Source organism: Chelonoidis abingdonii, chromosome 9 (genome assembly GCF_003597395.2).
Source record: "Chelonoidis abingdonii isolate Lonesome George chromosome 9, CheloAbing_2.0, whole genome shotgun sequence".
NCBI lineage: Eukaryota > Metazoa > Chordata > Testudines > Testudinidae > Chelonoidis > Chelonoidis abingdonii.
In genome coordinates this window covers 16,361,234-16,389,125 of record NC_133777.1, presented here as the reverse complement: position 1 = coordinate 16,389,125, position 27,892 = coordinate 16,361,234, and the positions used below count along the sequence as shown (strand labels likewise).

At 41.7% G+C, this 27,892-nt stretch overlaps 1 protein-coding gene across 2 annotated transcripts; it reads left to right on the top strand.

Moving 5' to 3' along the window:
- The first annotated feature begins 12 nt into the window (after positions 1 to 12).
- On the top strand, positions 13 to 27,383 carry REXO5 (RNA exonuclease 5). 2 transcript variants are annotated; one of them, XM_032802109.2, is made up of 21 exons: positions 13 to 139; positions 1,909 to 2,015; positions 6,658 to 6,820; positions 9,644 to 9,765; positions 10,199 to 10,325; positions 11,776 to 11,863; positions 13,607 to 13,756; positions 13,972 to 14,060; positions 14,953 to 15,068; positions 15,691 to 15,829; positions 16,544 to 16,638; positions 17,976 to 18,078; positions 18,744 to 18,883; positions 19,262 to 19,370; positions 19,757 to 19,867; positions 19,978 to 20,115; positions 20,628 to 20,720; positions 21,940 to 22,159; positions 22,846 to 23,048; positions 23,838 to 23,947; positions 27,196 to 27,383. In XM_032802109.2, exons 3-21 carry the CDS (start codon positions 6,677 to 6,679, stop codon positions 27,263 to 27,265), a joined length of 2,367 nt encoding a protein of 788 aa, XP_032658000.1. In that variant the 5' UTR covers positions 13 to 139; positions 1,909 to 2,015; positions 6,658 to 6,676; the 3' UTR covers positions 27,266 to 27,383. The 2 variants fall into 2 exon arrangements, with proteins under 2 accessions (XP_032658000.1, XP_032658001.1); XM_032802110.2 differs by lacking the exons at positions 13 to 139; positions 1,909 to 2,015; positions 6,658 to 6,820; positions 9,644 to 9,765 and adding an exon at positions 10,420 to 10,624 and having other exon boundaries at positions 10,254 to 10,325.
- Positions 27,384 to 27,892: the final 509 nt, after the last annotated feature.

Sequence of the window (27,892 nt, the reverse complement as noted above, 5' to 3'; positions counted from 1 at the left end):
CGGCGAATTACTGCTTCGATCTGGCTCCGAAGTCGCAGTTGCCCGCCCCTGGCGAGCCGGGCCGTTCCGCTGGGCCCAGGAAGAACGAGTCGATAACCGAGGAAACGGTTAAGCGAGCAGCCGGCACCGGCTGAACTGGGTGAGACCCTGGGGCAGCTGTAGGCGGCCTCCTTCCTCCCCGGCGGCCACGGAGGGGGCATCCCGGGGAACCCCCCCTCCGCCACTGGGGCACCGGGGGGGCATCCTGGGGAACCTCCTCCGGTGCTGCCGGGGAGTTCCCTCCCCTCCCCTCGTGTGGGGCACGTGGGCGGGCATCGTGGGGGACCCTCCCTTCTAGCATGGCACCCCTCGAGAAAGGCCATGTTTTTAACCACCGTGGTTGCCAAGGTGTAAACCTGTTCTCTTTTCCTGAGTCTGCAGCCAGCTGGTACCAGTGTCTCTGCTGCTGCTCAGGGCTTTGCCACACGGTATCTGAGTAAAATTAACACAACCTAAGTCCGTTCACAGCTGCTCTTCCTAACTTTATTGGCAGCAGTGAGCCTGCCAAAAATACTCCCATCCTTCTGCTGCTGCTTGGGAAGCAGCTGTAACTATTACAGGAGAAGGGAATTTAACAAAACGAAGTGTGAGGTTGGAGTAGTGGAAACACCCCCATGTCCTCCAGCAGCCAGGAGGCTGTGATGGAATCCTCCCTTCCTACAAAAACCAGGAAGCTTTGCTGTGGAAGCTTCAAAGAAAGAAGCCAGATACAGATGGTGGGAGAGAAGGTGTCATGTTTTTCTGACTCACTGGCTGATATAAAAAATGGAGCCTCTGAGTGGGGCCGACTCTAGGTTTTTTGCCACCCCAAGCAAAAAATTTGCCACCCCAATCTCTGAGAGTGCAAAAAAAGGCCAGTATACCACCCCTGGAATTGTTTGCTGGTGCTTAGAGCCTGTCCTGAGTCTAAGAACAAAACTCTAGAAGAAATTCCACAAACTGAAGCAGGCTGGTATGGGTGGCTCATAGCACACAGACCAGGGGAGGCTGAGCCTCCCCAAACAACCCCGCATGGCCCCACCCACGCTCCACGCCCAGACCACCTCCTGCCTGTTTCTATTTCCCACTCTTCCCCCATGGCCCGAGCTGAGGCTGGCAGGCCTGCAGCTGGGACTTGGGGCAACTGTGGCCGGTGCCCACTTCTGCCCAGCATTCCGGTGCTGAGGCCGCCTGCCTGGTGCTCCAGTGGAGGAGAGGGGGTGGAAAGGATGGAGGATGGGCAGGGCCTCAGGCAGAAGGAGAGTAGGGGGACTGGTCTCCCCGAGCAGAAGGTTCACGTGCTGCCCGTGGGCTGGCATTTCACCTGACTGTTGCCCTCTGCCCTCACTCATCTTTTGACCTCTGGGCAGTAGGAGTCTGGTAATGTTTCCAAGCCTGGAGATAATCCTGCGCTGGGAGGAGGAGGGTGAACTAAATCAGTGGTTCTCAACCAGGGGTGCATGTAATCCTGGGGGTAACAGAGGTCTTCCAGCGGGTACATCAACTCATCTAGATATTTGCCTAGTTTTACAACAGGCTTACATAAAAAGCACTAGTGAAATCAGTATAAACTAAGATTTCATACAATGACTTGCTTATACTGCTCTATATAATGTACATTAAAATGTAAATACAATATTTATATTCCAGCTGATTTATAATTATCTGGCAAAAATGAGAAAGCAAGCAATTTTTCAGTAATAGTGTTCTGTGACACCTCTGTATTTTTATGTCTGATTTGGTAAGCAAGTAGTTTTTAAGTGTGGTGAAACTTGGGGGTACTCAAGACAAATCAGACTCCTGAAAGGTGTAGTAGTCTGGAAAGGCTGAGAGCTTCTAGACTACATGGTATAGCAGAGTTATTGTTTTTTTATATTCTAATTTTTGCAGTTCACCTCTTCTGTGCAATAGCTGGAGGAAAGTCACTAAACAAGAGCAGCAGGGTTATGTGACTGGAGTACTAACAGGCAAATTTTAGTACCATCACCAGTTAAAAGGTAAGGAACAAGATCCTGCACCCTGAGATGCTGTGTGAGGTTGTGACGGGATCCCCGGGGTGCAGCCTGGGACCATGTGACCCTATTATACTGGGCAACAGCTAGATTAAGCAGTTTTTCTCACCTCACTGGATATTGCACTCCTTAATATACAGGTATGCGTATGTCCCTTAAACGTGGGCCAGTCCCCTCTGTTGGAGTCTTCAGTCTTCTGAGTATCTTTGTTGCTTGCAGCGTAGGTGAGGCAGGAGAAAGTGGCCACAAGCTGGGCCTGGGTTCTGTTTATACCCTTGGCCTTAGTCCATGTCTGGTGAGTTCCCAGGCAACGTTGAGCAATTCCCCGGTGTGGCCTTATGCAGATGAGTCATTGAATTGTAGCTCCCTTGCTGGACAGTGGCTGTTAATGGTGGTTTGACACCCGCCCGGATGTTGGTTACTTTCCTTGGCATTGTCTCTGGAGAGCTAGTATTTTGGCACTTCCCAAACCCACAGCATATTTTAGTGACAACCACACAACACAATTCTTATAACTTCATATGCATTAATGATATACATATTTCGATAGAACAGTGACTTTCAGCAGATCATAATCTTTCTCCTGATACCTCACAAGGCCTGCTTCATATGCAATATCACAATTATATATAAATGAGGAATGTGAGGGTTACCAGGTGCTCTCCCAAGGTACAGAATGTCACAGAGGTCAGTACAGGAGTTTAAATAGAAGTTAGGGTTTTCAGAAAGCTGGAATAAGAAACCATTTCTGTTTGAGTTCATCATCATAGCTTGTCCATCCAAAATTGCAGCCAAGACCTGGTGTTGTCAATTATCTTTAATAGTTCCTCAGGCGTACAGGATGTGTTTGCCTAGACTCTCAACAATCACATTTGGGTTCATTCTTCAGTTTCCACTTGGTCACATTGTCACCAGTTTTTGCCACTCTAGATCTCTCTCCATTTAGAGCACATCAGTATTGACATTGGAAGCCAGTGCCTGAGGGAGTTGTTCTGAAGAAACTGGATTCTCCAAGATCATCGGCATTTCCTGCCATTTTGTTACACTGTAGTCTTCCACAGTAGTATTTTGGGGTAAGGGACTTTTAGAGGCAAAGCTCTTTCTGGACTTCAGACTCTTGCATGGTGAAATGTGTCCATGCCGTATATGTCATGGGGAGACAACCAGGTGCATGATCCTTTTTATTGAAGGCATCCTACTTCACTGATGGTGGTGCAGTCCCTGCAAGGTAGTATAGCGACAGTGTGGGAGTTGGTTTCAAAGTTTCTGTGATAATCCTACAGGATTAATTAAGTTGAGTATCAATTTGGTGTGCATGGTTTGAGTGTAACTACACTGGGGCACAGTACTCTGCATTTGAGTAACAGGATGAAACAGATTGCTCGGAGTGTTTTGTGATCAGCTCCTCATTTTATGTTGGCTAGTTTCTGGAGAATACAATTTTGGGAGTTCACTTTTTTTTTCAGTTTCTTGATGTGCTCTTTGAATCTCAGTATTTGGTCTAATGCAGTGGTTCTCAGCCCATGGGCTGCTTGTAGCCCATTCAGCACACAACTGCGGCCCATGTGACAACTCAGGGCCATATAGGTAGTATATATATTGTGTGAATGCGGCCCACATAACACGCAGAGAGCTCAATATTTTGCCCACAATGGCAAATAGGTTGGGAACCACTGGTCTAATGTGACCCCAAGATACACCAGATGTTCATAGTGCTCAAGGGTTGTACCATCCCACAATATCTGGAGTTTTTGTTTGGCTTGGTGTTTTGGGTGAAAGGTGCACACTTGTATTTTGCTAGGGTTGGCATTCAGGAACCATGTGCAATAGTATTTTTCAATGCAGACAGAATGCATTCAGTATCTTCAAATTTTCCCATTTGGTTGGCAATACAAAGATCATCCACGTAAGTAAATCTTTGCATCTTGGGGAAATTCTAGCTGGTCATTTGTGTAGACATTTAACAGCCAGGGTGAGAGCACTGAACCTTGGGGAAATCCATTCCATTGAGTACACCATTGACTTTTCTGCCATCCATCTTGACAAGAACATCAGTTCGAGACTAAGGAGATGACTGTACTATCTTGCTATTTCTCAGAATTCTTGCCAACTTAATAGACATGCATAATGATTCCCAGTGTCATAAGCAGCTGATAGCTCAACAAACACAGCCACTGTAATGTAGCAAATTTTGAAGCTATTTTAGATGTACTGAATTAGGTTTGCAACTTGGCTACAGCATGAATATTGTGGGTAGAAACTGGCTTAATCTTCAGTCAGTTACCCTTCCACTATTGTATGCTATTCTACCCATTATCATCTGCTCCTATAGCTCATTGGTTGAGCAGAGTAAGGCTATTGGGAGGTAACTCTTTGCAGAGTGAGGGTCTTTATGTAGTTTTTAAGTAATGCAACCACTTTGGCCTGGCTCCACACCCTGGGTATATGCATTATCCCCATCCAAAAGTTGAAGTCAAGCAGCCATTTCTGTACTCTCGTCCTGAGGTTCGTGTAGTAATAATAGTTAATTAGCTATACCATCGAGTCACGGTCTCTTTCTACATTTCAGGGTGTTCATGGCTATTGTCAACTTCTCAGTGTTGAGCCGCTCATAGTGGACTTTGTTGTCTCTGAGGAGCGAGCAAAGTTCCTGGTTGACTTGTGTCATTCTGCACCTTGCTTTGTGGCCTGGTTTACCATCTAGGATGAACTGGTGTGCCACTTAGCTGGAAGAGACTGTGGCAATGTGCTTTGCTTGTTGTCCATCAGGGTTCAGCTAGCAAATGGTGGCCTATGCTTTTTAGCTATTATGTCACAGGTTTCTTATTTCACTCCATTCCCTCCAACGATTGCATAGCTTCTCTCCAATTTCTCTCATAAGCATTTCCCCAAGCCCAGTGGTTTCTTCACCATTCTGAATATTTCTTATATTATTGACTTGTCTTTTCTGAAAGCCCAGGTAAATATACTGTCCAGCATCCCCTAAGGCTGTGCTTTTGGGCAGTCTTCTGCATCAGGGGGACAAATTCTCCATGGTACTTGTGTGCTGGAGTAATATTACATATGGATTCATCCAATTCAGAGAGAAAACCTTCCCAGTCAGCCTTTCTGAAGTTGAATCTCGGCAGATATTCTGTTCAAGCTGAAAAGCAAGAGTCATGATGGACTGGACAAAACCTCTCCGTTAGTAGCAGCAGTGCAATGAAATTGAGTTTTGAAAATTAGGCTGCTGCACAGTTGACTTCTTGCTGATCCAATCCATTGTTGTGCTTAACCCAAGAAATATCAATGTTTAAATGGGAACCGAGGCATGCTTACAACAATGCTATACTCTGTGATGGTTTTTGCGGTACCCAGGACTGTGAGTTACCTTGTTTCCCCCTGCCCCCAGGGTGAGGGAAACTTGCTTGTGGTTAGTTGAGTGGCTGCTCCCTGCACCCACCAGCCTGTTAGCCATGCAAGCACTCTCCTCTGGGCAGTGCTAGCCCTTATTTTGCTTTGTAGGTTAATAGCAGGTACAGCCCAGTCCTTGAGTCCCTTTGAAGCATTCCTCTGTATGCCCAGCCCCTTATCCACTGGACACTCGCAGAAATAAATACCAGGTCTGCTCTCCCCGAAGGAACAGTGTATGCACCGGCTTGTATGATTCAGCTCAAGATCAGTAACTAACTTAATACTACAGCACTGAGATAAAGTGAAGCCAAGGATAAGCTTATTACCAAAGATTCAAGGGGTAGTTAAGAAGAATATTGGAAACAAATGGGTACATATAAAACAAAATCATAACATGCTCTCTAGAGGCTAAATTTAGCTAAGAGTTTAATGCCCTGTCTGAAGAATTTTAGCTCACCCCAAAGTCCTCTGCAGCATTTCAAGCAAGGCTGGCTGAGATTTCATGTTCATGAATGTAAACACACTGCCTGTTTAATTCCTAGGTGCTGAATAAGAGGATGTTTTCTTTGCCTTTTCAGAGAGGTTATCATAGAATATCAGGGTTAGAAGGGCCCTCATCAGGTCATCTAGTCCAACCTCCTGCTCAAAGCAGAACCAATCCCCTTTTACTTATACCCCCCAAGTTCATTGTCTCAACTCACAGAAAGGATAATCACCTGTGGCTTATTTTTCCCGCATGCTGCTTCCCTATGGACTACACATCTCTTTTTTAATTTGGTATATACACATAGGTTTCCATTGTGTTAGCTTACAATGCTTAATTTACATCCTGAAGAGACAAGTGAATAAATGTCTGTCTGACACAAATCTGTTGTTTTATCCTCTGCTGGTGACTATACCTTGATACAGACGTGAAGAACATATTATCAGTATATATACATAACTCCCTACCTGGTAGCTATACATACACTGCATAATGATTTTAGTGACCATTGTGACCCTGGCTTTTATTTAAAAACCCTATTGAACAGCTGTATTGTAGCTGTTCACACAATATTTTTTGGTGAACCAGAATGTAGGTACCAGAATCAGGACATTCCAGCTGACATAAACAAGTTCTTGGGTCACACAATTAAATTCATATCATATTACAAATGAAATTATGACTGGACTTGTTTTTAACTGTAAAACCCATTATCAAGAGTATGACTGATTTCTATTTTTTTAAATGTAGGTACAGTCTGTTCTAAGCAATGTTTGCAAATGAAATGGCTGAGGCAACCTGCATAATTGGACACAAAAGGTCCCATGAATGTAATGAAGTGGAAGAACCCCAGAAAACTAAAAAGAAAAGGAAGGTAGATGAAGACACTTGCCAAAACCAGCACCAACATAAGGTAATCAGTGTAATCAATAATTTGTTATATTACACATGTATGTAGGTGTAATATAACATCATAGTTATATCTATTAGCTTATTTTCAGTTCATGATTGCTTCCTTCTGAAGAGGTGTTTTTGCTTTTATTCCTCCGTGAATGGTGTGGCAAAAGTCAAACTCCCTGCTATTATATATTCCATATTATATATGACTCCGTATAGACCTTTTTTACAATTACTAGTCCAGTGTGTATAATTCCTCTCTGCTCTCCTGCTCCTGGTTTCTTTCAGGATGAGCCTGCAGATGAGACCTTTAAAAGTAGAGGGGGAGGAGGTATATAAGAAGTTTAAGAATTTAGGAGAAAAAAGCACTCAGCTCTCCTCCCCCCTTAAAAATACTTATCCTGTTTTCTTTTCAAGAGTCACATCCCTTTTCTCCTAAGATGTAGCATGTTCCTTTCCCTTCTCACCTAGCTGCTTTAGGTGGCCTGATCTGCAGGCTCAGTTTAAGAGAATTCAGGAGTAGGCTAGGTGGCTCTAGCCAAGGCCTCAGTCCAGCCTGCCTCCAAAACTCATATCTCCGTATCAGCTAGTCAGTCACATCTGCATCTCTAAGCCTTTTCTCAGCATATGCAAATACATGCTAAACTCATGGAAAGTTTGAATTCCACATTTTTCAGGGAGATTTGTAATTTTTCACATCTGTGCCAGCTGTGAAATAACCCAGCTGTTCAAAAGTTATGAGTTTTTGAAGAGGGTTGAGAGTTTGTTTTGTAGAATGATATTATAGATGTAGGCAGCTGGCTCTTTGAATTGATTATTTTACTACTGCTGAGATTTTATTGTATTACTAATATCTTGTTAGGGCACCTAGAACCTTGTATAGGCATTTTACTAGTAGTAGTAAGAATCAACTATAATAATAATAAAGTGTGTGTTGTATATTATTAGTTGTCGATGTAACAATAAATTTTCTTCCTGCTGCAAAAACTTGAACCCTTGAATCTCCACTTTAAAATCTTCTGCTAGAAAATACTGTTTTTAAGAAAGTTTCATAAAAAATAAACATGATCCACGCTGAACAACTATATGCTTTTTAAAGAAAAGTACATCTTTGAGCAGCTGTTGCATCAGATTACATCAGTAAATTTACATCTGATGGAACATAGCACAAGGTCATATGACACAAGTCAGCCCAGAGCAATTATTGCACAATACATTAGATACTTGAGTTAAAAGTGGTGTGGTATCTACTCTGGGGAAATTATAAGCATATCAAACATGTGAGCTGAGTCTTATTTGCACCTGATTAGGGACTGAAGTGTCTAAATACCTGCGAGTTGCCAGGTAGACTTTGATAACGGAAACTGCTGCTGGGCTGTTTTGTAGCTCTTTCATTAGGGTTCATTAAAAGTGTCATTACATATTTGTCCAACCTAGCATGATAGATGAGAAACTATTATTATGAGCCGTTGTGTTTAAGAATAGCCTTAGTAAAAATACTTGGACTGAACAAAATTGGGACCTTATTTTAGACTTTTCTTATCTGATTTAAAATGACTTCAATATGTGCACTAGCTCAATTTTATATTAGCAGATTATTAAAAACAATTTAACAAAGGTTGTGCTAGTGTAATGAGAGAAGCCTTAACGGTACCTACATTTTACCACATGGCATTTTGTGTCATGACTATCAGTCAGAATATATCAGAATCGCATCCACAACATATGGTAGGGGAAATATTTTCAGTGTGTGGAATAACGCTATATATGATCAAAAAAGGTCCCATCCTGCACGGTGCTGATCTCTCCCTCAACTCCCACTGAAGTGAGTGGGAGTTGAGGGCACTCAGCACCTTGCAGGAGTCTCACAGTGCCTCCTGTATTTGGACCCATATCCTCCTTTTATTTTCTTTGTCCTGTGTGTGTGTGTGGCAGAGTTCTCCGTACTTTCAGTAGGCATTCAAGGCATGATTATTGCTCACCACAAGCTATTCCATAGCTACTTTTCTCCTCTATATAGTATAGTTCCACGGCCTCCCTTTTGTTTTAGCAATTGCAGCCACGGCACCTTTCCCCTGCAAGCGTATAATGTAGACTATCTCATAAAATTGCAATGGATTGTGCAATCTCCATTGCAACTGGCTGTATCGCCTATGAAGGTCCCCAAAACCTTTTTTTTTTTTGCTCCCTTCTAGCAAAGAAAGAGACACATGCAGGCTCCATAAACTGCTAAACTGAATTGTGTGTGTTGAGTTCTTCATTCTGACTCTTATAAAATGATCTCTGTGACTTTTCCTGCTGCTCTTTTCCTTAGATTGTGCTGTTTTTTCTGCAAGTGGACAGCAAACCCAACTGCCCAGAACAGACAGGATAGTATAAACTGAGTAGAAAGGTTTAAACAAGTAAACTTGCATGAAAGGGATACAGATTTAGCCTTTGTTTACATGGGCACAACTCCACTGATGGCAATGAGAGCTGTGTAGAGAGGGCAGAATACCACAGCTGAGTTAACCTAGATTGTGTGCTCTATTGGGCAGGGAAAATTTCTTTATTGTATATTTGTCCAGAGCTAGACAGCAGAGTCCCAGACTGGGGCACCTAAGCTACTGTAACTAGTAACTAATAATAATACCATGTGAGCCGACAGGAGATGTTGCCTAATGATTTAGGGAAACCTAGCAATAGGAAATAGTGTTTTAAATGTTCTTGTTCTGATCACCCCAATAGCATTAAGATGCCCTTTTGCAATACAATCACCTTCATTTTTTCCACTGAACCTCTACATTATTTACTTAGTAGGGCATGTAAATGGTTCTTTGCTTGCACTCACTTTTTGTAGGAGAAGAAATCCCGCTTGTCAGCTGGGTTGTTTGGTGAAGATTGTGAAATCAGCCATGAACAGGTATATGAGTTCCTAAAGTACGCAGCTTTGGGAAAACGTCACAATGCATCTCAACCCAGGTATAGTATATGTTTATATTCTGGCTACAAGCACGTCCCATGCTACTGTACATATGCTAACCTACCTAAAGGCACATAAGTACTGTTTTTAAATATCCTCTGATTATTTTTGCAACATTGTCACCATATCGGCCATCTATTATATAGATGAGTCATAGCTAGATTTTGATTGTGTACTCATTTTGATGAGCATGTACATGAGGCAGGTTATGGGGATGAATACTACCGTAAAGCTCAGAGCTCTGTCTTCCCCATGTACGTTGTTTACGTGATGATGTGCATGTATGGACCAATATGTAAGATAAAGGGCTAGATTCTGTTCTTACGGAAGTCTGTGGGAGCTTTGCCAGTGACTTACATGGGAACAGAACTGGTCCTGTGTTTGTTTAATTTTAAAGTATTGGTAACTGTATTGCTTTGATTTCTAATGCAGCTGGTGTCGTATTTATCACCGAAGACACCTGGCTAAGGTTGTGGTTATTGTTCTTCAGGAAGTCAGCCAGCTCTATTTCTACAGGTTCTATTTGCAATTCAAACATCTCAGAAGGGCATTTCAACATGTAAGTCCCCAAACTGTGTTGCTACCAAGTAAGATTTTTCAGCCAACAATGCCCCAGTTGTTTAACTGCTACAGTGAAATTATTCTCCTCCCAGTGAGAACTGGACATCCCTGAATCCCAAGGGGCAATATGAGAGAAACCCTCCCTTCCTACCTGCTGTTAGCCCAGGACAAAGGATCAAGCTCTGATATTAGAAGCAGAGTGATTAAAGATTTGCAGTTTTTGAAGTCATAAAATGTGAAATAAAAGATGTCAGCAGTTCCACACTAATGTATAATATTTTCTGCATCTTCAAGAGGGTGAAGATATTCTAAGTATATCTCAGTAGACTTAGGACTTGCTGTCAGCAGGTATAAATTGGCAGAGGTTCACCTGCTGAGGATCTGTCCCTTAGTGTTTGCAAACAATACTGTGTTTTATGGGAACAGTGCCTCCTGTTCCTTGAAGAGATTATTGCTGAGGCAGGATGTAGTAAAGTTCTTTTAATTTGCCCAGCTACATTTAATCTCTTTTATATGTCTTATTTATTTTAACAGTGTGCTTTAAATCAGTAAAATCTTAGGAAATTCCCCCATAGCTGCAGCAAACATATGTTTCTAATTTAGAGCAGTTTCCTAACTTTCCAGGAACAAGGAACCATCAGTTCTGCTTGCCTCTGGAAAGCTAAGGGTATAAAATGATAATTGAGTAGCTAGAAGAGAGTCCTGTATTATTCAGCTAAATCATTGTGATGTTCCCTTGAAAATGTATTGTTCTTTATAAATGATGGAAGAAGCCCAGAAATAAGTGAATAATGAGACAGCAGTATTTCTCGGCAGTAGAGGGAAAGGGGTGGTCCATCTGGAACAGAGGTGGAAGCTTGTGACAGGAAGATAGGGTGGGATCAGGCAGCTGCAAAGCTAATTATGGTTATTTTTTTTAATAAAGGTCACTTTAGTTTTCACTGCTGCTTGTTCCTTAACTCTTCCTTCTGTAACAATTAACAGCATTTTACTTAAGAATATGGTGTGTGCAGATTGTGGATTTATGGAACATCATGTCATGAGCAAAAATAAGGAGGAGTCTTTGTAGGACTTTAGAGAATAACAAATTTCTCTAAGGTGCCACAAAGACTAACATGGCTACCCCCTGAAATATGTCATGAGCAGTTTCTCAAGAAGTTAGTTAAAGTAAAAGAAGTTAGTTGCAAATCATACTCACTTAAACACAAAAAATTGCATTGAACCACTGAGATCCCTCTGTCTCTAACTTAAATTAGTCTTGTATACTTGCCCTTCTTTGACTTGAGTGGAATTACACTAGTGGCAAATTTGGCATGGGGAAAGATAGAGTCAGAATTTCCATAGTAGTAGGAGTACTGTTCCTTACTTGTTAATTTAATTTTGAAATATTTTACTTTCGTTTGTTCAGCAAAGTCCTTTAATGTGTTTTCTTTTTTGTTTAATAACAGAGATTCAGTTTACCACCTACTTCAACTAATTTTATAGCTAGTGTGTGTGGAGAAGGCATAAGTATGAAACATCAGAACAGCATACAAGGTACCTCGCTTTGCACTGTCAGTTTCAACAATTGTTTACCCATTTCAGAGGATGTTTTGAATCTGTTTGTATCCTATGCAATCAGTTTGAAACTAAATACATTTATGCAGGATTACAAGACACAACTAATCACTGGCTTAACTCTGAAATAAATGTCTCTAGCTAATTTCTATTAGTCTGTTTTGCTTATTATCAAAAGTAAATGTGAAGGAAGTTTACAACAACAAAATTGTGAAAGGGATATTAAAGCCGCAAATTTTTCTCTTATGAAGCTGTTGTAAGTATTTACACTATCATTCTAAAATGTATTTTATAAGAGAAATATCTCTGAAATAGATTCAGGCTCGTTAGGTATTCATTTCTTGACTTCTGCATTAGTCTCAGTAGTAATTCTTTGTTATGCTGGACAGTGAACTAGGTAAACTACAGTGTGTTGACAGCTGGTTTCTCATTATTTATATTCCTTGTGATCCTCGCTGTAATTTTATGGATCGGTCTTGCAATGTTTGCACACTCAAAACTCCACTTAAAGTCAGTGGAAATTTTCAGTGCAAAGAATACTGAATCGGGCCCTGAACAGATGAATTAGCAAGTTTTACTTTGTAATGTATTAATAGATAAAGTTTTCTAAAATCTGGACAATAAGCTACAGTCACAGACTGGAGTTTCAGACAAGTTTTTCCTGAAGTTATGCTTCTTTATGTGACTTCAAACATAACGGTAGAAAGGCTTGTTTTAGTCTGGTGATCTGGGGACTGGATGGGGAGTCAGGAGACCTAGGTTCAGTTCCTAATTTACAGGCTTCCCCTGTGACCTTGGGCAAGTCATTTAACCTACCCTGTGCTTCCATTCCCCTTTAAAAAGGTGCAAATACCGCCTTATTTCCCAGGGGGAGTGTGTTGATAAAATCCATTCTGTCAGTATTATGACAATGGATAAAAAATAACTTGGATAGTTCAATAGACACTGTAACAAACACCTTTGTTAGAACTTGTATTTTCCTAGTGTAACATATATCCTTAGTATCACCTGTGGAGTGATCCCCAAACGGGGTACACAGGAAATTTGGGGGTGGCGGGGGAGAGGTGGCAGGGGCGGGAAGGGACCACCATGCTTCCAGCCTCAGTCCTCCCCAAAACCTGTTCATCCTACCAGTCCTGCTCTGCCCTAACTCCTTCTCTGCCCCTAGACCAGCCCCCACTCCAGTTGCAGCTCCACTCCACCCCTTGCCTGGCTCCGCCCTCATTCCTTCTCCATCTCTAGCCCCAGCTGCACCTTCAGCACACGTGCCGCTGCTGAGGAAGCCTTGGCTGTGCACTAATGGAGGAGCGGGGGTGACTGAAACAGTTTGAGCACCACTGACTTAGTGGAAAGATCTCTCTTTCTGCTTGTTTGAGAAGTTAATAGCAAAAATAATTTCTGACAGATGAGATGAAATTTTAAATAATTATAATACTTAGCATGTATCAAAGCAGGGCAGTATCATCTCTATGTTAGAGATGGTAAACTGATGCAGAGACAGATGAAGCAACTTGCCTAAGGTTACCTAGCAAGTCAGTGGCAGAGCCATGAATAGAACCCAGGTCATCTGAGTCCAGTCCAGTGCTCTGTCCGCTAGTCAAGTCTGCCACCCCTCAAAGTGAAATGTGATAGTGTGCATGTTAAGTACAGTAGCTTATCCACTCTTAAGAAATACTGTATGAACTTGTTGGCAGCTTTTAAAAGTGCAATTTCTTATTATAGGTTCAGCTTCTGCCTCTAGTGGACATATTTCTAAGAACTCAGACCTGCAAAAAGACCCGATCATTGAGAAATACGGCGAGGAAAAGCGTGGTCTGACCAGCTATATTCTAACCTTGGAAGAGATGAGAAAATACAATTATCCTTTAGAAGGTCAGGCCATATACATTTTGGTAAAAATCCTAGCCTAATACATTTAAATAAATCAATAAATCCCATTGGTTTTCACTGGGAGTTTTAGTTGCACAAGGAGTGCAGGCTCTTTACCAAAGTCATTTGAGGCTTTCATTCTCCTCATCTATACTGGCTGAGTTACACGAGACAGATTTCTTCTTCTTGTTCTCAGATCTCTTTATTTTTCTTTCTAGGATCCCCTGGGTGTGAGAATTATGTCCACACACAATGCGAGAGACCGAGGACAGACAGCAGCCCCCTCTTTGGGCTGGATTGTGAAATGGTATAAAAAAATACTTCTTGTCTTAAAGAAGGATAGGAAATGAGTTGTACAACCTCCGCTGGCTCCAAAAATAAGGCCAGCCACCATCTGCTTGTTCCAGAGTATTTCTACCAAAAAACACAGTTGTAAAGACAGCAGCTGCCCATCTGCACCAGCAATTCTTCTGTCAGTAGCACGAGGGCAGCCTCCCCAATGAGAGAATTCTCAAAAAAAAAAAAATACAGCATAGCCAAGATGTGCTGGGAGCATTAATGCATACAACACTCAGCTCCGCAGTGGTTCTGTACATACCATGCAGGAGGCAGGACAGGCGGATCCACTGCTGTGCAGAATGGACATGAGGATCATGGGGGCTGTTGCAGCCTTTCACCCTAGAGGTGGGGAAAGAGGATTCCTTCTCCTTATGCATTTCCCCAGCACCAACACAGTTGTTCAGGCTCTGTGCTGAGCTGAGGATTGCCCCTTCATGCACTTTGGTCCTTGAAGAAGAGTCTTGTTTTGGCATCACCTGCACCCTTTTTAAATAGGTGGGCCCATCTCTTGCTTTAGCACTTCTTGGCAGAGCAGTTGCAAAATTCAATCAGTTGTGGTGCCCTAGGTTAAAGTATGAAGTTATTCTGTGATCAATTTTTCCTCTTAAAGATTAACTGTGTGTTACAATTTGATGTGCACCTGCTACATTTGTAATGGGCGTCAAATATTAATCAGAACTCTCTGCACTATTAAAAACTAGTAATAGATGGTAAATCTTTCAGGTTAGTAACATTTTTAGTAGTGATTGCAATTGCTGCAATCAAAGCAGATTTTAATCTGCTGGTATTCTTGAGACAACTGATTGGCAATAAACCCAGTGCTGATTTCTGATCTGACTTTTTTCTTTTATTTTTGCTAGTGCCTCACTGAGAAGGGGAATGAAGTAACTCGAGTCTCACTGGTGGATGCAGAGGGTCGGTGCATCATGGATGAGCTTATAAAACCTGAAACCCAGATACTGAACTACCTCACCAGGTATCCAGCCTATTCCTCCATCCCCTCCTGTAAAACTGAGAGCCATTCAGACTGAGTTTGATCCATGTGGCCTTTCAAGAATGTCTGATGCACTTAGCTTTCTGCACTGTTCCAAGAAAAGCCTGGATTACAGGTTAATGATTCAGCACAGGTTACTCTTTTACTGCTAGTTATAGAAGACATGGTGTAGTAAGAGCATGAGAGCGCAATCCAGGCCTGTGCTCTATAAAATGAGTATATCATTTCACTAACTTTCAGAGGTACCAAGAGCCAAGTTGTGAGGAACTTTCATAATGAAACCAGGCAAAATTCAAGCTACATTTCAGTCCCAAAATATTAAGGTTGGGCCCAATTTCACACTTTTGCACATCTGGAAAATCCCCTTCTGCTACGTTCAGCAGCCTTCTTTCACCCAACAGGCCCCAAAACATTTCTTTACCAGTTTAATAAATCCCCCCGTGCTATGTCCTCCTCACACCAGAATAATTTATGTAGGAAGCCACAGTTATATTTCTGACACGGTCACATTTGTAATCTGTGTATTGTGTGTCCTGCTTGAAATGATCTCTAGTAAATGAAGTTGCTAATATGTTGGTTTATATTTGCCATTTTTGTTTTGAAGATACTCAGGAATCACAAGGAAGATTCTTCTTCCAGTGAAAACAAAACTCCCAGAGATTCAGGACAAACTAAAGAAATTGCTTCCCCGTGATGCGGTATTAGTGGGTCATTCTTTAAATGCTGACCTCCACGCTTTACAAGTGAGCATGCTCTTACGGGGATTTCCCTCAGCCCTCTTGGACCGGTTTTGTCTGGTGCTTTTCATACTTGAACCAAAATAATTCTGGTTTAGAGCTTTAATCACTTATTCACCAGGCTTTTCTTAAGATGGCTTAAGAGTGTAAAAATTTAAAACATGAGGACTTCTGAAAACACAGAAGTCAAGAAGTAAGAAGCTGTAAAAGTCTTCACCAGCAGCCTTGGCTCTATATCCCCCTTTCCCTTCAGCCATTGCTGGGTGCACCTAATTGTGTTGTGGTAAAGACAAATCTTTCATATGGTAAATTTAAATGACCATAATATATCATCCTACAACTGAAGAGCATAATCTGTGCCCATTTTGCCAGAGGGGGATTTCAGACCTGTCTTGTGGTAATGAGTAGGGTATTTTGTTGGGCACCTATGGCCTCTTTTTATGTCTGGAATCTGGGCCAGTAGTCAGAGGGTCTGTGGGGAAACAATTGGGGAACCCAGCACCTAGAAGGATATATCTCTGCATTTGCAACCTGTTCTCCTTGTATTTCACCACATGGAATTCTGTCAGTTCTTCCTTGGGAACATAAGAGGCTATCACAGGGTTAAGAACGGGCTTTTAATGGAAAGCACATCCCAGCGTTAACTGTGGAGTTACTACTACAATTCCATAATACTGATGTTCTTTACTCTCATTATTGGTGACGTTTTCTCTTCTCCAGATGATACACCCCAGTGTTATTGACACCTCAGTGCTTTTTGCCAGACACAAAGGTCAACGGTTCAAGCTAAAATTCTTAGCGAAAGCTGTTTTAGGGTACGTGTTTTTTACTGTGTTGTCATAGTTTATGCCAATGGATAACCAGTACTGCTATGTACTGTTTTACCAATCACGATTATTACACCAGGTGCATGAGTGTTTATCTATAACTTAATATGTTTATATAATGTGCATGAAATAACACATGTAATGTGAATTATAATAGTAGTACGTGATGTATGTATTCACAGTAAAAGTATGTCTACATTGCACACTCCTTATGGCAGTGTGCTGAGTACAGACATTACAAGCCCCCCGAGCACAGGTATAGATAGCAGTGTAGATGGTGAGGCACTGCTTAGGCGAGTCGAGTATACCGTGCCCTACATGGCTCACTACACACCCAAGCAGTGCCTGCTGCTATTTTAGCAGTGTAGTGACCCACTGCCTCCCTGCTGTTGGAGCCTCTCTCTGGTGTGGAGAAAGGCTCTGGCAGAGGGGAGGCAGTGGGGAAAGACTCCATGTACCCTACATGTTGCTGCCAGTGAGTGTACAGTGTAGATTTACCTTAAGAGTCCTGCCCTGAACATTAAACAGTTGAAGTGGACAAGGATTACTATCTCCATGTTACAGGTAGGGAATGGTGGCAGAGAGGTTAAGTGACTTGCCTAAATCATACAGTGACTATGTAGCAGAGCTAGAATTGAATCCAGATCTCCTAACTCCCAGTCCAGTGCCTCAACTACAAGACCATGTGTCCGCTAATTCTGTTAATTGTGAGCTGCTGAATCTTACATTTAAGAGGCCAGGATACTCTTTTTCAACACTTTGGTGTGTCTAATTCACACATGACTAGGAGACTCATTTCAGATTAGCAAGAAAGTGAATACAGCAAGCAAGGGTAATGTTTCAGAAATTGTGCTTTGACAAGTTTATTTTGAGTTTTTAATGATATTCCATAGCATGCCAGCAAATATTCTATAGCATGTTTAGTAGACATAATATATTCTTTAGTAGTAATGGTTTGGTGAGATGAGAGGAAAGACTGCCATACTACATGCAAATTATGAGATGGGGAAACTAGCAAAGTGTAGCTGGTTGAAGATAAGGATAGCTAAGGTCTGTCAAAGCACTATATAGTCTAAGGCATCTATGAAATCTTTAACAGTTGTAAGCAATATTGAACATTGCAGAAATTCTTTATATATTTCAATGGCTTTTAGAACATTTCAGAAGAACACGGTTTCGAAGATAATTGAAATACAACAGTCTTTGAGCACAGGGATAAATATACCACCTGAAAAGAACAAGCTACGGGGCTTCTGAAAAACTACTATATCATTTAGGGTGTGAAAACTTGTATCCTTTTTGTATGTTTTACTTTGACATTTTAGGAAGGAAATTCAATGTGAAAATAAAGTTGGTCATGATCCAACAGAAGATGCTGAAGCTGCAGTTGAATTGCTTCAATATTTTATTGACCAGGGACCCAGAAAGGTATGTAACTTTGTAGGATATTAACCTATTTTTGTTAGTTTTTATTTAAAAAGCTCAATATATATAGTTTGTAGCCCTCCTAAAGAAAAAAAAAGGTTGATTGTTTCATCATTTCTTTCTATTAGGATAATTGTGCACTTGGGCCCTGATCGAGGAAGATAATTATGCTTTAAGCATGCAAGCATTCTGTTGACTTTAGTGGGACCATTGATGTGCTTAGAATCAAAGCATGATAACATGTGCCTGACAAATCAGGACTGCTATCATCATCTCTGGGAGCTGCATTCCCCATTTGTGGAGTGTACAGGGACACTCTATCAGTCTTGGTAGAAATTGCCTGATCTTCAGGAATGCTCCAAAATATATCCTGAGTGGTTTTTTTAAATCCCTCTAGTCTCTCTATTATGCTCATGTTATTGGTCTTTTCCCTGTTTTCAATATTACCCATTTTGGTTCCAGTTCTTTTTCCATGTCTTTTGCTAATTTAAGGCACTTGTACGCTTTCACAGTTGCAGGGTTATGCACAACTCCATCTCCCAAATGCTTGGCTTCCAGTTCTAAATCAGAGATGACTTTATGGAGACACACTGCTAGATTGATGCCCATGAATGCTGTGTGCTTGAAAAGTACCTTGAAAAGGAATTAGTGTCTGTTTGTCTTTCTAGGTGGTAGAACTAAATTTGGAGACGGTGCTGTCAGCCCCAAATCTGATGGAGTTGTCACAGCAAAAATCTGCATTACAGCTGCAACAGAATGGAATCCAGAAGCAGTCAAGTGAACCTCCAAGCAAACCCCAACCATGGTGGTAGGACTTCCTAATGCATACAGAGCCATTTCATTGCCATCAGTTCTTTGGGAAATCATAATACATTGTTTTGCATCAAAATGATATTTCTCTCTCCCTCTCAAAATATATTACTTGCTATTGAGTTACACCTAATCTAACCATTTTTAAAAACTAAAAGGCTTAGATTACTTCAACAGTGAATTTTATGTGATTCTCATTTTTTTAATATATTAAGGACACAAGATGAGTATTTTCACGCAGTGGAAAGTGTTAGTTTTAAAAATTCTCTTCCAAGGAGAACTAGCATTTTTTTTTAACAAATACTTTCTCAAAGGTTTCTAATTAGTCTAAGAGTTAGTTTTAAAGATGAGTTGATATTTACCATGACTCTGTTAGTTTTTTAGACCATTTGAATGCTACTGGCCAAAAAACTCTCCTCTTGAGCAGAAAGGAACTAGCCTCTTCTGGCTTGGGTCAGAACAGTCTGAGCACTTCAAATAAACAGGTAAGTGAACTTAGAACAGATTCTTCTAAATATGTATCTAAGAAATAGAAGTTCTATACATTCTTGAGTGGGTTTTTTGCATTTAAAAAAAAGTTGAGTAACCTAAAATGGTAAGTGTCAGCAACAGTCTTAATGCTTCCTTAGATGAATCGGTTTTGTCATCTTTGAAAATACATTTTGATCCTGTATTTTCCTGAAATATGCCCATTTTATGGGCAAGTAAATAGGAACTACAAATAGATGAAGTGACTTGCCCAAGCTCACCTACAGAATGAGAGGCAAAGTTGGGAATTAGAAGCTAAAAGTTCTCATTTGCAGCCCCCTGCTTTAATCACTTGTCTGCACACCTTGACCATCATTACTGTGTGAATTTTTCCCCCCTGTAGATACTTAAAAGAGCTATACAAGAAGTTCCTCTGTCCTCATTCAGTGTCATTCAGTTTGCTTTGAGTTCAGAGCATGTTGCACCAAACCTTATTGCTGAAGTATGTGAAAAGGTAACAAAGCTATATCTTAGACTATTCTTTAAAGCTGAGCTTGGAGAGGACCCAGCACTTTTCAGATTCTTTGTTTTGTAAAATCCCTGAATTAACTTGTATTCCTACAGATGAGAATCCAGCTAGCTGACATGTTGACTGTCTATGCAGGTCCATTTGATAAAGACTTTTGCCTGAAGTCTTTAAGGAGAGAATTTAAAAAGTGTGGTCCTATCCAATCACTTACTGTGCTCACGGAAACACACCAGGTGAGTAACAGAGAGAATCCTTTTAACTATGTTAACTTGCTGACATGCAAAGTCACTGTTTAGTTTTACTAGGAGATGGTACAATTTAAACATTGATTGGTCTGCTCATTTGGCAGTACAGTCAGCAACACCAAGAACTCATTGTGGAAAGCTATTGTTAACAGCCAGTATGGTGTAACTCCACCTTTGTTGTGCTACTAGCTCAAACAGTGGTCTTTCAAAGAAACTGTAGAAACTGTCCAGGATAAGAAGCCTTATACTGGGGCAATGGAAATTTTCTCTCCTTAGTGGAGGGAAGAGTATTAAGGCCCTTAATGGCAAAACAATAGGTTGAGAGTTAAGTTAAAGCAATGAAACATCCTATTTAATGCTATGTCTTTATTGTATTACATATAGAATATAAAAGGCTTCTTAGGATATTTTCCAACAACCTGTTAAATACTTATTTGTGAAAGGAGAGGGATACTGTAATTGAAATAGAAGACTCAGCGTAATATTCTCTCTTTTAAAAGCCCCACATCTGTATCCAGTATGAAATATTAGAAGCTGCTCAGCTTGCTATGGAAAGTCTGAATGGAACTGATGTTGCAGGGTCCTGCATCAAGGTATTATAAGCATGTGCTAAAAGCCTGAATTATATTCGACATAAGACATTAAAATATGGACATGAAGTACTTTTATAGCCTCTTTCATCTGAGGATCTCAAAGAACATTACCAGCATTAATGAACTAGGCCTCAACACCTGTAAAGGTTACAGAAGTAATTAAAACCATTTTACAGATGGGGAGATTTGGTTACAAAAAGGTTGTGACCTCCCCCAGATCGTACAGCAAGTCAATGTAAGAACCAGGAATCCTGGCTTCCAGTCTTATGTTCTGACTGTAAACCCCCCTTAGGATTCAGGGTTGCTAGATGTCCTCAGTGACTATTAGTTAAGGTTGCCATGGCACCCTGGTCTCAATCTTGCTATGTCTAGATCTGGTCATCTGTCAAGATGGTATATAGTTGGTAATTCTTTGTACTAGATTCTTATCTAATTATAAGTGATGCATTTAAGATTATCTGCCCATCATGGGGTCCACTCACTGTTAAGGATGACGCCTCCTGGCTGCTCTGGGGGATTAGCTCCTTCCAGGGGCTACGTGCTGCTTTGGTGGTCGCTCATCCTGTCTCTGCAACACTAGTTGCTCCTTCATAATGTGGACCTCTGGGAAGGTCACTATGCATGTTCCCCCCTTCTGGGGTATCAAAATATTCAGCACAAACTGTCCCAGGCAGTCTGCTCTCCACTGCCTGGTCTTTGCCACTTCCCCAGTGACTGGTAGGGGGACCTAGGCCTGCTCTCTACTCTGGATTCCAGTCCCAGGCCCTCTCATCAGCAGCCAAGGTCTGCCCTAACCCATAGCCTTTCCATGGCTCTCTCCCCTTCTCCAGCCCAAACTCCCTCTTTCCAGGGAGTAACTGTACACTATCCTCTGTGGTGCCAAACACCCTCCCTTCTGCCAGGGTTTGACTGTATTCTACTTCTCTGCAGCCCCTGGGCTTTGTTCAGGCCCTTTCTGTTCCCATCCAGGCGAGCCTCATCTAATTAATCCCTGCTCCCTGGCTCCTCCTCCAGGTGCAGCCTGAGGAGTTAATTGGCTCAGCTAGCCCAAAGAATGTTTAGAGAGCTGCAGATGTGCTCATTTTCTTTAGACAAACTTGTCTGTCAGATTTCTGGGGGAAAATGTAATTTGTAAATCGAAGGTAGAATTCCTGAGACCCATAATCCCTAAAACAGCTCAGACTGGCACGTTACATGTATTTCCATTTGATACACCCAGGTTCAGAGACCCGTCACTGTGATGATGCTAGACTGTGACATGCTGATAAAAGAGCTCGAAATGGATATTGAAAACGAAGGTGTGATTTATGTGGCAGGGCTGAAGAAAACCCTAACTGAGACAGACTTGCAAGAGAAATTCAGTCATTTGAAAGACCTGCAAGCTCTTTTCTGGCCTAGGGATCTCAAAAGAGGGAAGCACAGAAATTACTGTTTCCTGAGTAAGTAAATGTAGCACACAACACCCCATAGGCCTAATTTTGCAGAAACTCCTCACTTGGGCCTCCCATTGAAGTTAGTGGAGATTATACTCCCTGTAGCTCAGAGTAAGGTGACACTATGCGTTGTCATTGGATCGTTTCTAGTCAGCTGCCTAATCTTGGTCACCCATGTAGCTACATTTTGCTTTAAAACATACAGGAGTTTGTAAAAAATTAATACTACTTTAGATATTAATAGCTTCTGCATCGAGGGGAGTGCCAAAGTGCTTCACAAACTATATACCCACTCCAGCACTTAAATTCCCCAGGGGTGGAAGATGGCTGCCATGCAGGCTGCAGTCTGACAAAGTGCCATGGCTTGTTTGTCAAACTTTGTTTATGGTCTCATCTAAAAAGACATCCAGCCAGTAAGCTGTGTAGAATTCAGCTGACCTACCCAGGGATGGCTGAAATGCTGAACAAACTCCACTGGAATTTGGACCTGTGGCTCTACAGAGTCCCAGGCTTAGACTGAAGCAGAAGACGATGATCCCCTTGTGAGATTGTGCTCCGACAATGACTTTAGGCCTAGTCTCCTATATGCCATAGCTTTGCCCTCTGGGTGCTGAGAATGCAGAGTCGCTTTCTGAACTACGACTGCTGACCTAAGGTACTTGTGATTTTTGTTTTGTTTTTTTTCTTTTAAGAGTTTCAAACCTCAGAAAGTGCCCTACAGGCTCTTCAAGATATAAACAGGCAAGGAGCTGAAGGCAGCCAACTGCAAAGTAGAAAAGCTCTCACTCCTAGCCACCTCCACAGATGGATTTGTCATATGGCCCGTAACAATGGGAAGCCTGTTCAGCTGGCACATCACATCCTACATGTGAAAAAGGAACAACTATCTACCTCTGTGAGTTAAATACCTTTGTCACAGTAAATCATAAGGCAAGGTAGAGTGGAATGAATACAGCTCTGGGAGCTGGGAAACCAGACTTTCCAGTCATAGGTCAGACACTGACCAATAGCTTTGGACAAAATGTTTAACTTCAGATTCCTATCTATAGAATGGGTTTACCTTATTCTGGGGGCAGAGGAGTGGTTAAGAATGAATTAATATTTGTAAAGCAGCTTGAAGATGGAATGCGTTATGTTTTGGGATAGAATCTGCTCAGACAAATTCAAAAACCAGTGCAACTGGTTTCAGCAGAGTACAATGCTACACAGGAATCAGAGACCTACATTTTTCAAAAGCAAAAAGACCCAATGTTAAAATAAAATATATGGGGAGAAACATGAAAAGAAGGAAGTCACGTGTTAATAGAGAGTATAGATTGATGGGTATCTCCATGGTTGAGTACCTCAAAGGAAAGAACAAATAATCTTTACTGGATAAAATTGCAAATCAGTTTGCAACAGTCCTGTGATTCCTCGCAGCTTCCCAGTCACCATGCTTCAACTCCAGCCTGGAGAGACCTCCTAGGACAGACAAGATAAAGTACCAACCATCTATCTGTGGCCATTCAGACCCTGGTCAGAGACTGCCAACAAAAGATTGCTAGTTTGCATGTTGTACATTCACATCCAGTAAGAATGGTAGTGAGTCCAACTGCTTTTAAGGCAGCAGTCGTACTTGGATTGCTGATAAAACCTAGGACAATAGGATCTAATACTAGTACCATTCTGTTCCTATTCTACCCAGGAGCAAGACCTAAGGAAAAAGCTGAAGAAGTTAGACCACAGTATCAAAAAGCTCTATAGAAGTCTGGAGAATAATACACTGTGTGTCGTTCTTTTGCCAGGTGTGAACAGGTAATATTTACAAATAGTTTTCAGAGTGGCCAGAGAACAACGTATTGCCAAGCACGTTAGTATTTCCTGCATTACAATGAAATTTAACACTGGACGAGGAGGGTGAAGGGGAGTCTTCATAGAATCATAGCTTGTAAGGCCAGAAGGGACTATGAGGATCATCTAGTTTGACTTCCTGCATAACATGCATGCTGAATAAAATCGTATCCAGTAAACACTGCATCAGCTTCTAGTTGAGCCAGAGCATTGAAACCGATTGTGATATGATGGAGGCTCAGATTAGGCCTCCATACCTCAATTTGCTAAACTGCCAAGGAAATTCTTCTCATCTCAGTTGTCACCCTTCCCTTGCCTTCCTGTCTTTGATACAGATTTCTTCCCACACCCCCTCCTATTTTAAATGAATGTAGTTTCAAGCACTCACAAAGAGGGGCAAGTTGGCACTAGAGAGGCCAAGTGACCTCTGAAACTGTAGTTTTGCATTTATACATATAACAGCTACAGCCCAGGCAGCAGGTGTGCGCTCTTCCTTACACAGTCCTTACTTATATGTTTCATCTTTGACTTGAGACCACATCTAGTGAGAAGAAGAGGGTGATAAATTATTCTCCTTAACCACTATGGATAGGACAAGAAGCAATAAACTTAAATTGCAGCAAGGAAGATTTAGGTCAGAGTAGACATTAGGAAAAACATACATACTAGTTAAGCACTGGAACAAATTACTTATGGAGGCTGTGGAATCTCCATCACTGGAGATTTTTAAGAACAGGTTAGACAAACTCCTGTCATGGACGGTTTAGATAAAATGTCGTCCTGCCTCAGAGAAGCATTTTATAACCAGTGTATTCTTCCTAAGCCATTGAATACCCATCAACTGGTAACGGGCCTTACTGGACTTGAAAGTCTCCATTTGTTCTTAAAGCCAGTTTGTTGGATGCTGTTAGATGATGGATTTTCAGCATTCTAAACAGGCTATGTAATTTCAAACTACTTAGAATAGTAACTTGATATTATGAATTAGAAAAATTCAGGTGCATTCAAACTTCACTTTTGTTAGCCAGAGACCTTGCCCTTGGCTATGTACTTATTTCAGTTAAATCTTCCCTCTACTCCAGAGCTAGTTCAGCAGCCTCCCTGTTCCATTCAGATAGAGATTGGATCATTTTGTTCAGTTATATTCTTGGCTTTCGTTCATCCAAAGGCATGATCATTTCATGGAGATGCAGAGAACATTTAATATTTACCTTTTCTTGTATAAGAAAAAAGGGCATAAGGTGAAATTAAATGTGTCAGAGGCTTTTCTGAATGAGCTCTTGCCTGACCATGCGTGCTCTTTGCTGTCTGTGAAAGGGGGTTTGAAAGTAAAGAGATTAGTGTGCTGTCAATGAGGTGTTTGCACCATCTTCCATACCAAAGAGAGCTGTCCTTGAAGGTTATTCTCTGCCAGAGTGAGACTGGGACAAATACATACTTGGGTTTAACTTGGACTTCAGATGAATGAATTTAGATCAGGGCTGCACATAGTTGCAGCCTAAGGTACTTTTATGGCCCCCATCACCACAGTATCTGAGTGTCTGACCATCTTTATCTTCACATCACCACTGGGAGGATTGTCTCCATTTTACAGATAAAGAGGCCAAGTGACTTGCCTGAGGTCCCATAGGAACTCTGGAGGGAGCAAGGAGTTGAACCCCTTGTCTCCCAAGTTCTAGGATAGTGTCCTAACTCCTGAATCTCCTCACTTGCCTGAGCATCTTATGCAGCTCATGGATTGCAGTTCTGCTGGTGTTTGCTCACTCCATTGACACTTAATTCAGGGTAAAAGAGAACAGACTACAACAGTATTAAAAAATTACTCTTGCTTCTGTTGACTCTGGTTACTTGTCAGGATGGATCACATGGGACCTGTTGACATTGCTTCTCTATCTCGCATAGTCTGATTCTAATCAGGTTCTTAACCAGAAGCACAGATGCAATTTACTTCAGTCCATCCAAATTTGGCATGGCCCTATGCTCAAATCAGGACTACATGGGCATTAAGCTAAGTGGTTTACCCTGTCATATAAATTGACTAATAATATATTGGTTGTTCATTCAGCTACAAGGTTACAGTAAGGAGGCTGGCTAGCTCCAATGATACCTTGTTTTAGTTTAGATGCTCAGTTTATTGCATGCAGATATCCTGCATCACCTTGCTGTAACATCAGGAGTTAATTTTTCAATTGCTTATCAGCCCCTTTGTGTACTAAATAGACTGGCTTGGCTGTTCAGAGCTCCAGCAAGGGATTCACAGTGCAGTGATTCTACAGCAGTTGCTATATGCAGTCTAGTGCAAGTGTATTTTTTGCTAAGCTCCACATGGAAGACTGCCTTACCTAATCAGCCCCGGGGAAGCCTGAACTGGGATAAGCTGCTGTAGGCTCTCTTTTTGAATTCTCTTCTCTGTCCTTTGAACATAAGCCCTGGGTGTAGAATCATGTTTGAAGGAGGTTTTATGGGTATATGCAGTCATTTTGCTGCAGATAAGCCTGAGATTGTAGAGAGCACCTGTGAATTAATTACTGTATTTTCCCCTACTGTGATTTGCTGATTGAAGACCTCATCAGAGCTCAAGTGGAAGAGTGTAGAAAAGAGCTCTTTGTGCATGTACCCCCCGAGAAACCTGCTGTAGGGTCCAGACTCGAGGTTGGATTCACTCTCCATGTCACATTTCCCCTCATAACCCTGCACATAACAGTAGTCTCACCCCTTCCAAACTGCTAGTTCCTGCTGGGTCCCATGCACAACGAAGGGGGAGGCAAGCAGTGGGCCTGAACAAGGGTGCCTGCTGCAAGGATCAGATCCATTGGCAGAACAGTCTGTGGGACGTAGATGCACCAGCAGAGACCGAATGGCAGCCTTAGACCATGACTCTCAGCGTATCCCCTGGCTCAGGAGAATGGAACCACTGTCCAGTCTTGGGAGAAGTCTCCTCTCATGCCAAGAAAAAAGGAGTATGAACCCTCCTGTGGCTTTCCCACCTAAGGGAGAAGCTAGTCCCAGAAACATTTTATTGTTATAATGAATACACTATAACCTTTCTTGGGTAAATCCACCTACCTCCCTATAAGACCATAGCCTAGTTCTTCAGCCTCTTGAAGCTGGATGGTGTCACCATGATGAATAGTGATTAGCTGCTAACTTACTGCAACTGACCATTTGATCTGAAGAACAAAATTAACAGATTTCTCTTCTTTATGTTGCAGTGTTCATGGATCATTCTCTGGCCTTGGTCTGATGGGAATAAAGGAAGAAAGCAAGAGTAGTGCCTGTTAGACTGCCAGGTTTTAGAAAAAAGTCTTAAGATTTTTTTAAATTAATTCTATACCCCAAGAACAAGAGGCTCTGCCGGTGTACTTTAACATTTAAAAATAAAAACAATTCAAAACTGTTAGTGCAGCAACCCCTTCTTCTATTTAACACTTCTAGCTTTGGTGCTTTTGGCTGGCTCGTAATCAGCTCAGTGCTTAGGAAGCTCTGTGTGTGTGCAGAGACTGCTAAGACAAAACCGGTAAGCTAGGGTGGTCAATTTTTCTAGAAGCTGAATGGTCCTTATCTAGAGGGGGTTTAAGTCTGTAAAGGGCTTGTAAGGATACTTGTCAGCTGGGCTGCTTTCACTTGGCCGATCCTTGACAGACAGACTATGCAAAATTAATGTACATCTGTCCCCCCAAGAAAGCTGCTATGAGGTTGTAGGAACTCTACACCAGTGTTGTGGAGTCTCTGGAAATTGGGCCTCAATTAACATTTCATGTAAATGTCTGTTATAGATGGTGTGTTATGCTTTTCAGTGTCAATGATGTAGCTGTGCACTTCATAGAAAAGCACTTTACTTAGCCCTGGGGAAGATGGAATTGTGATTCACATCTTGGACCATTTCCACTTTTTTCCTCATAAGAGGAA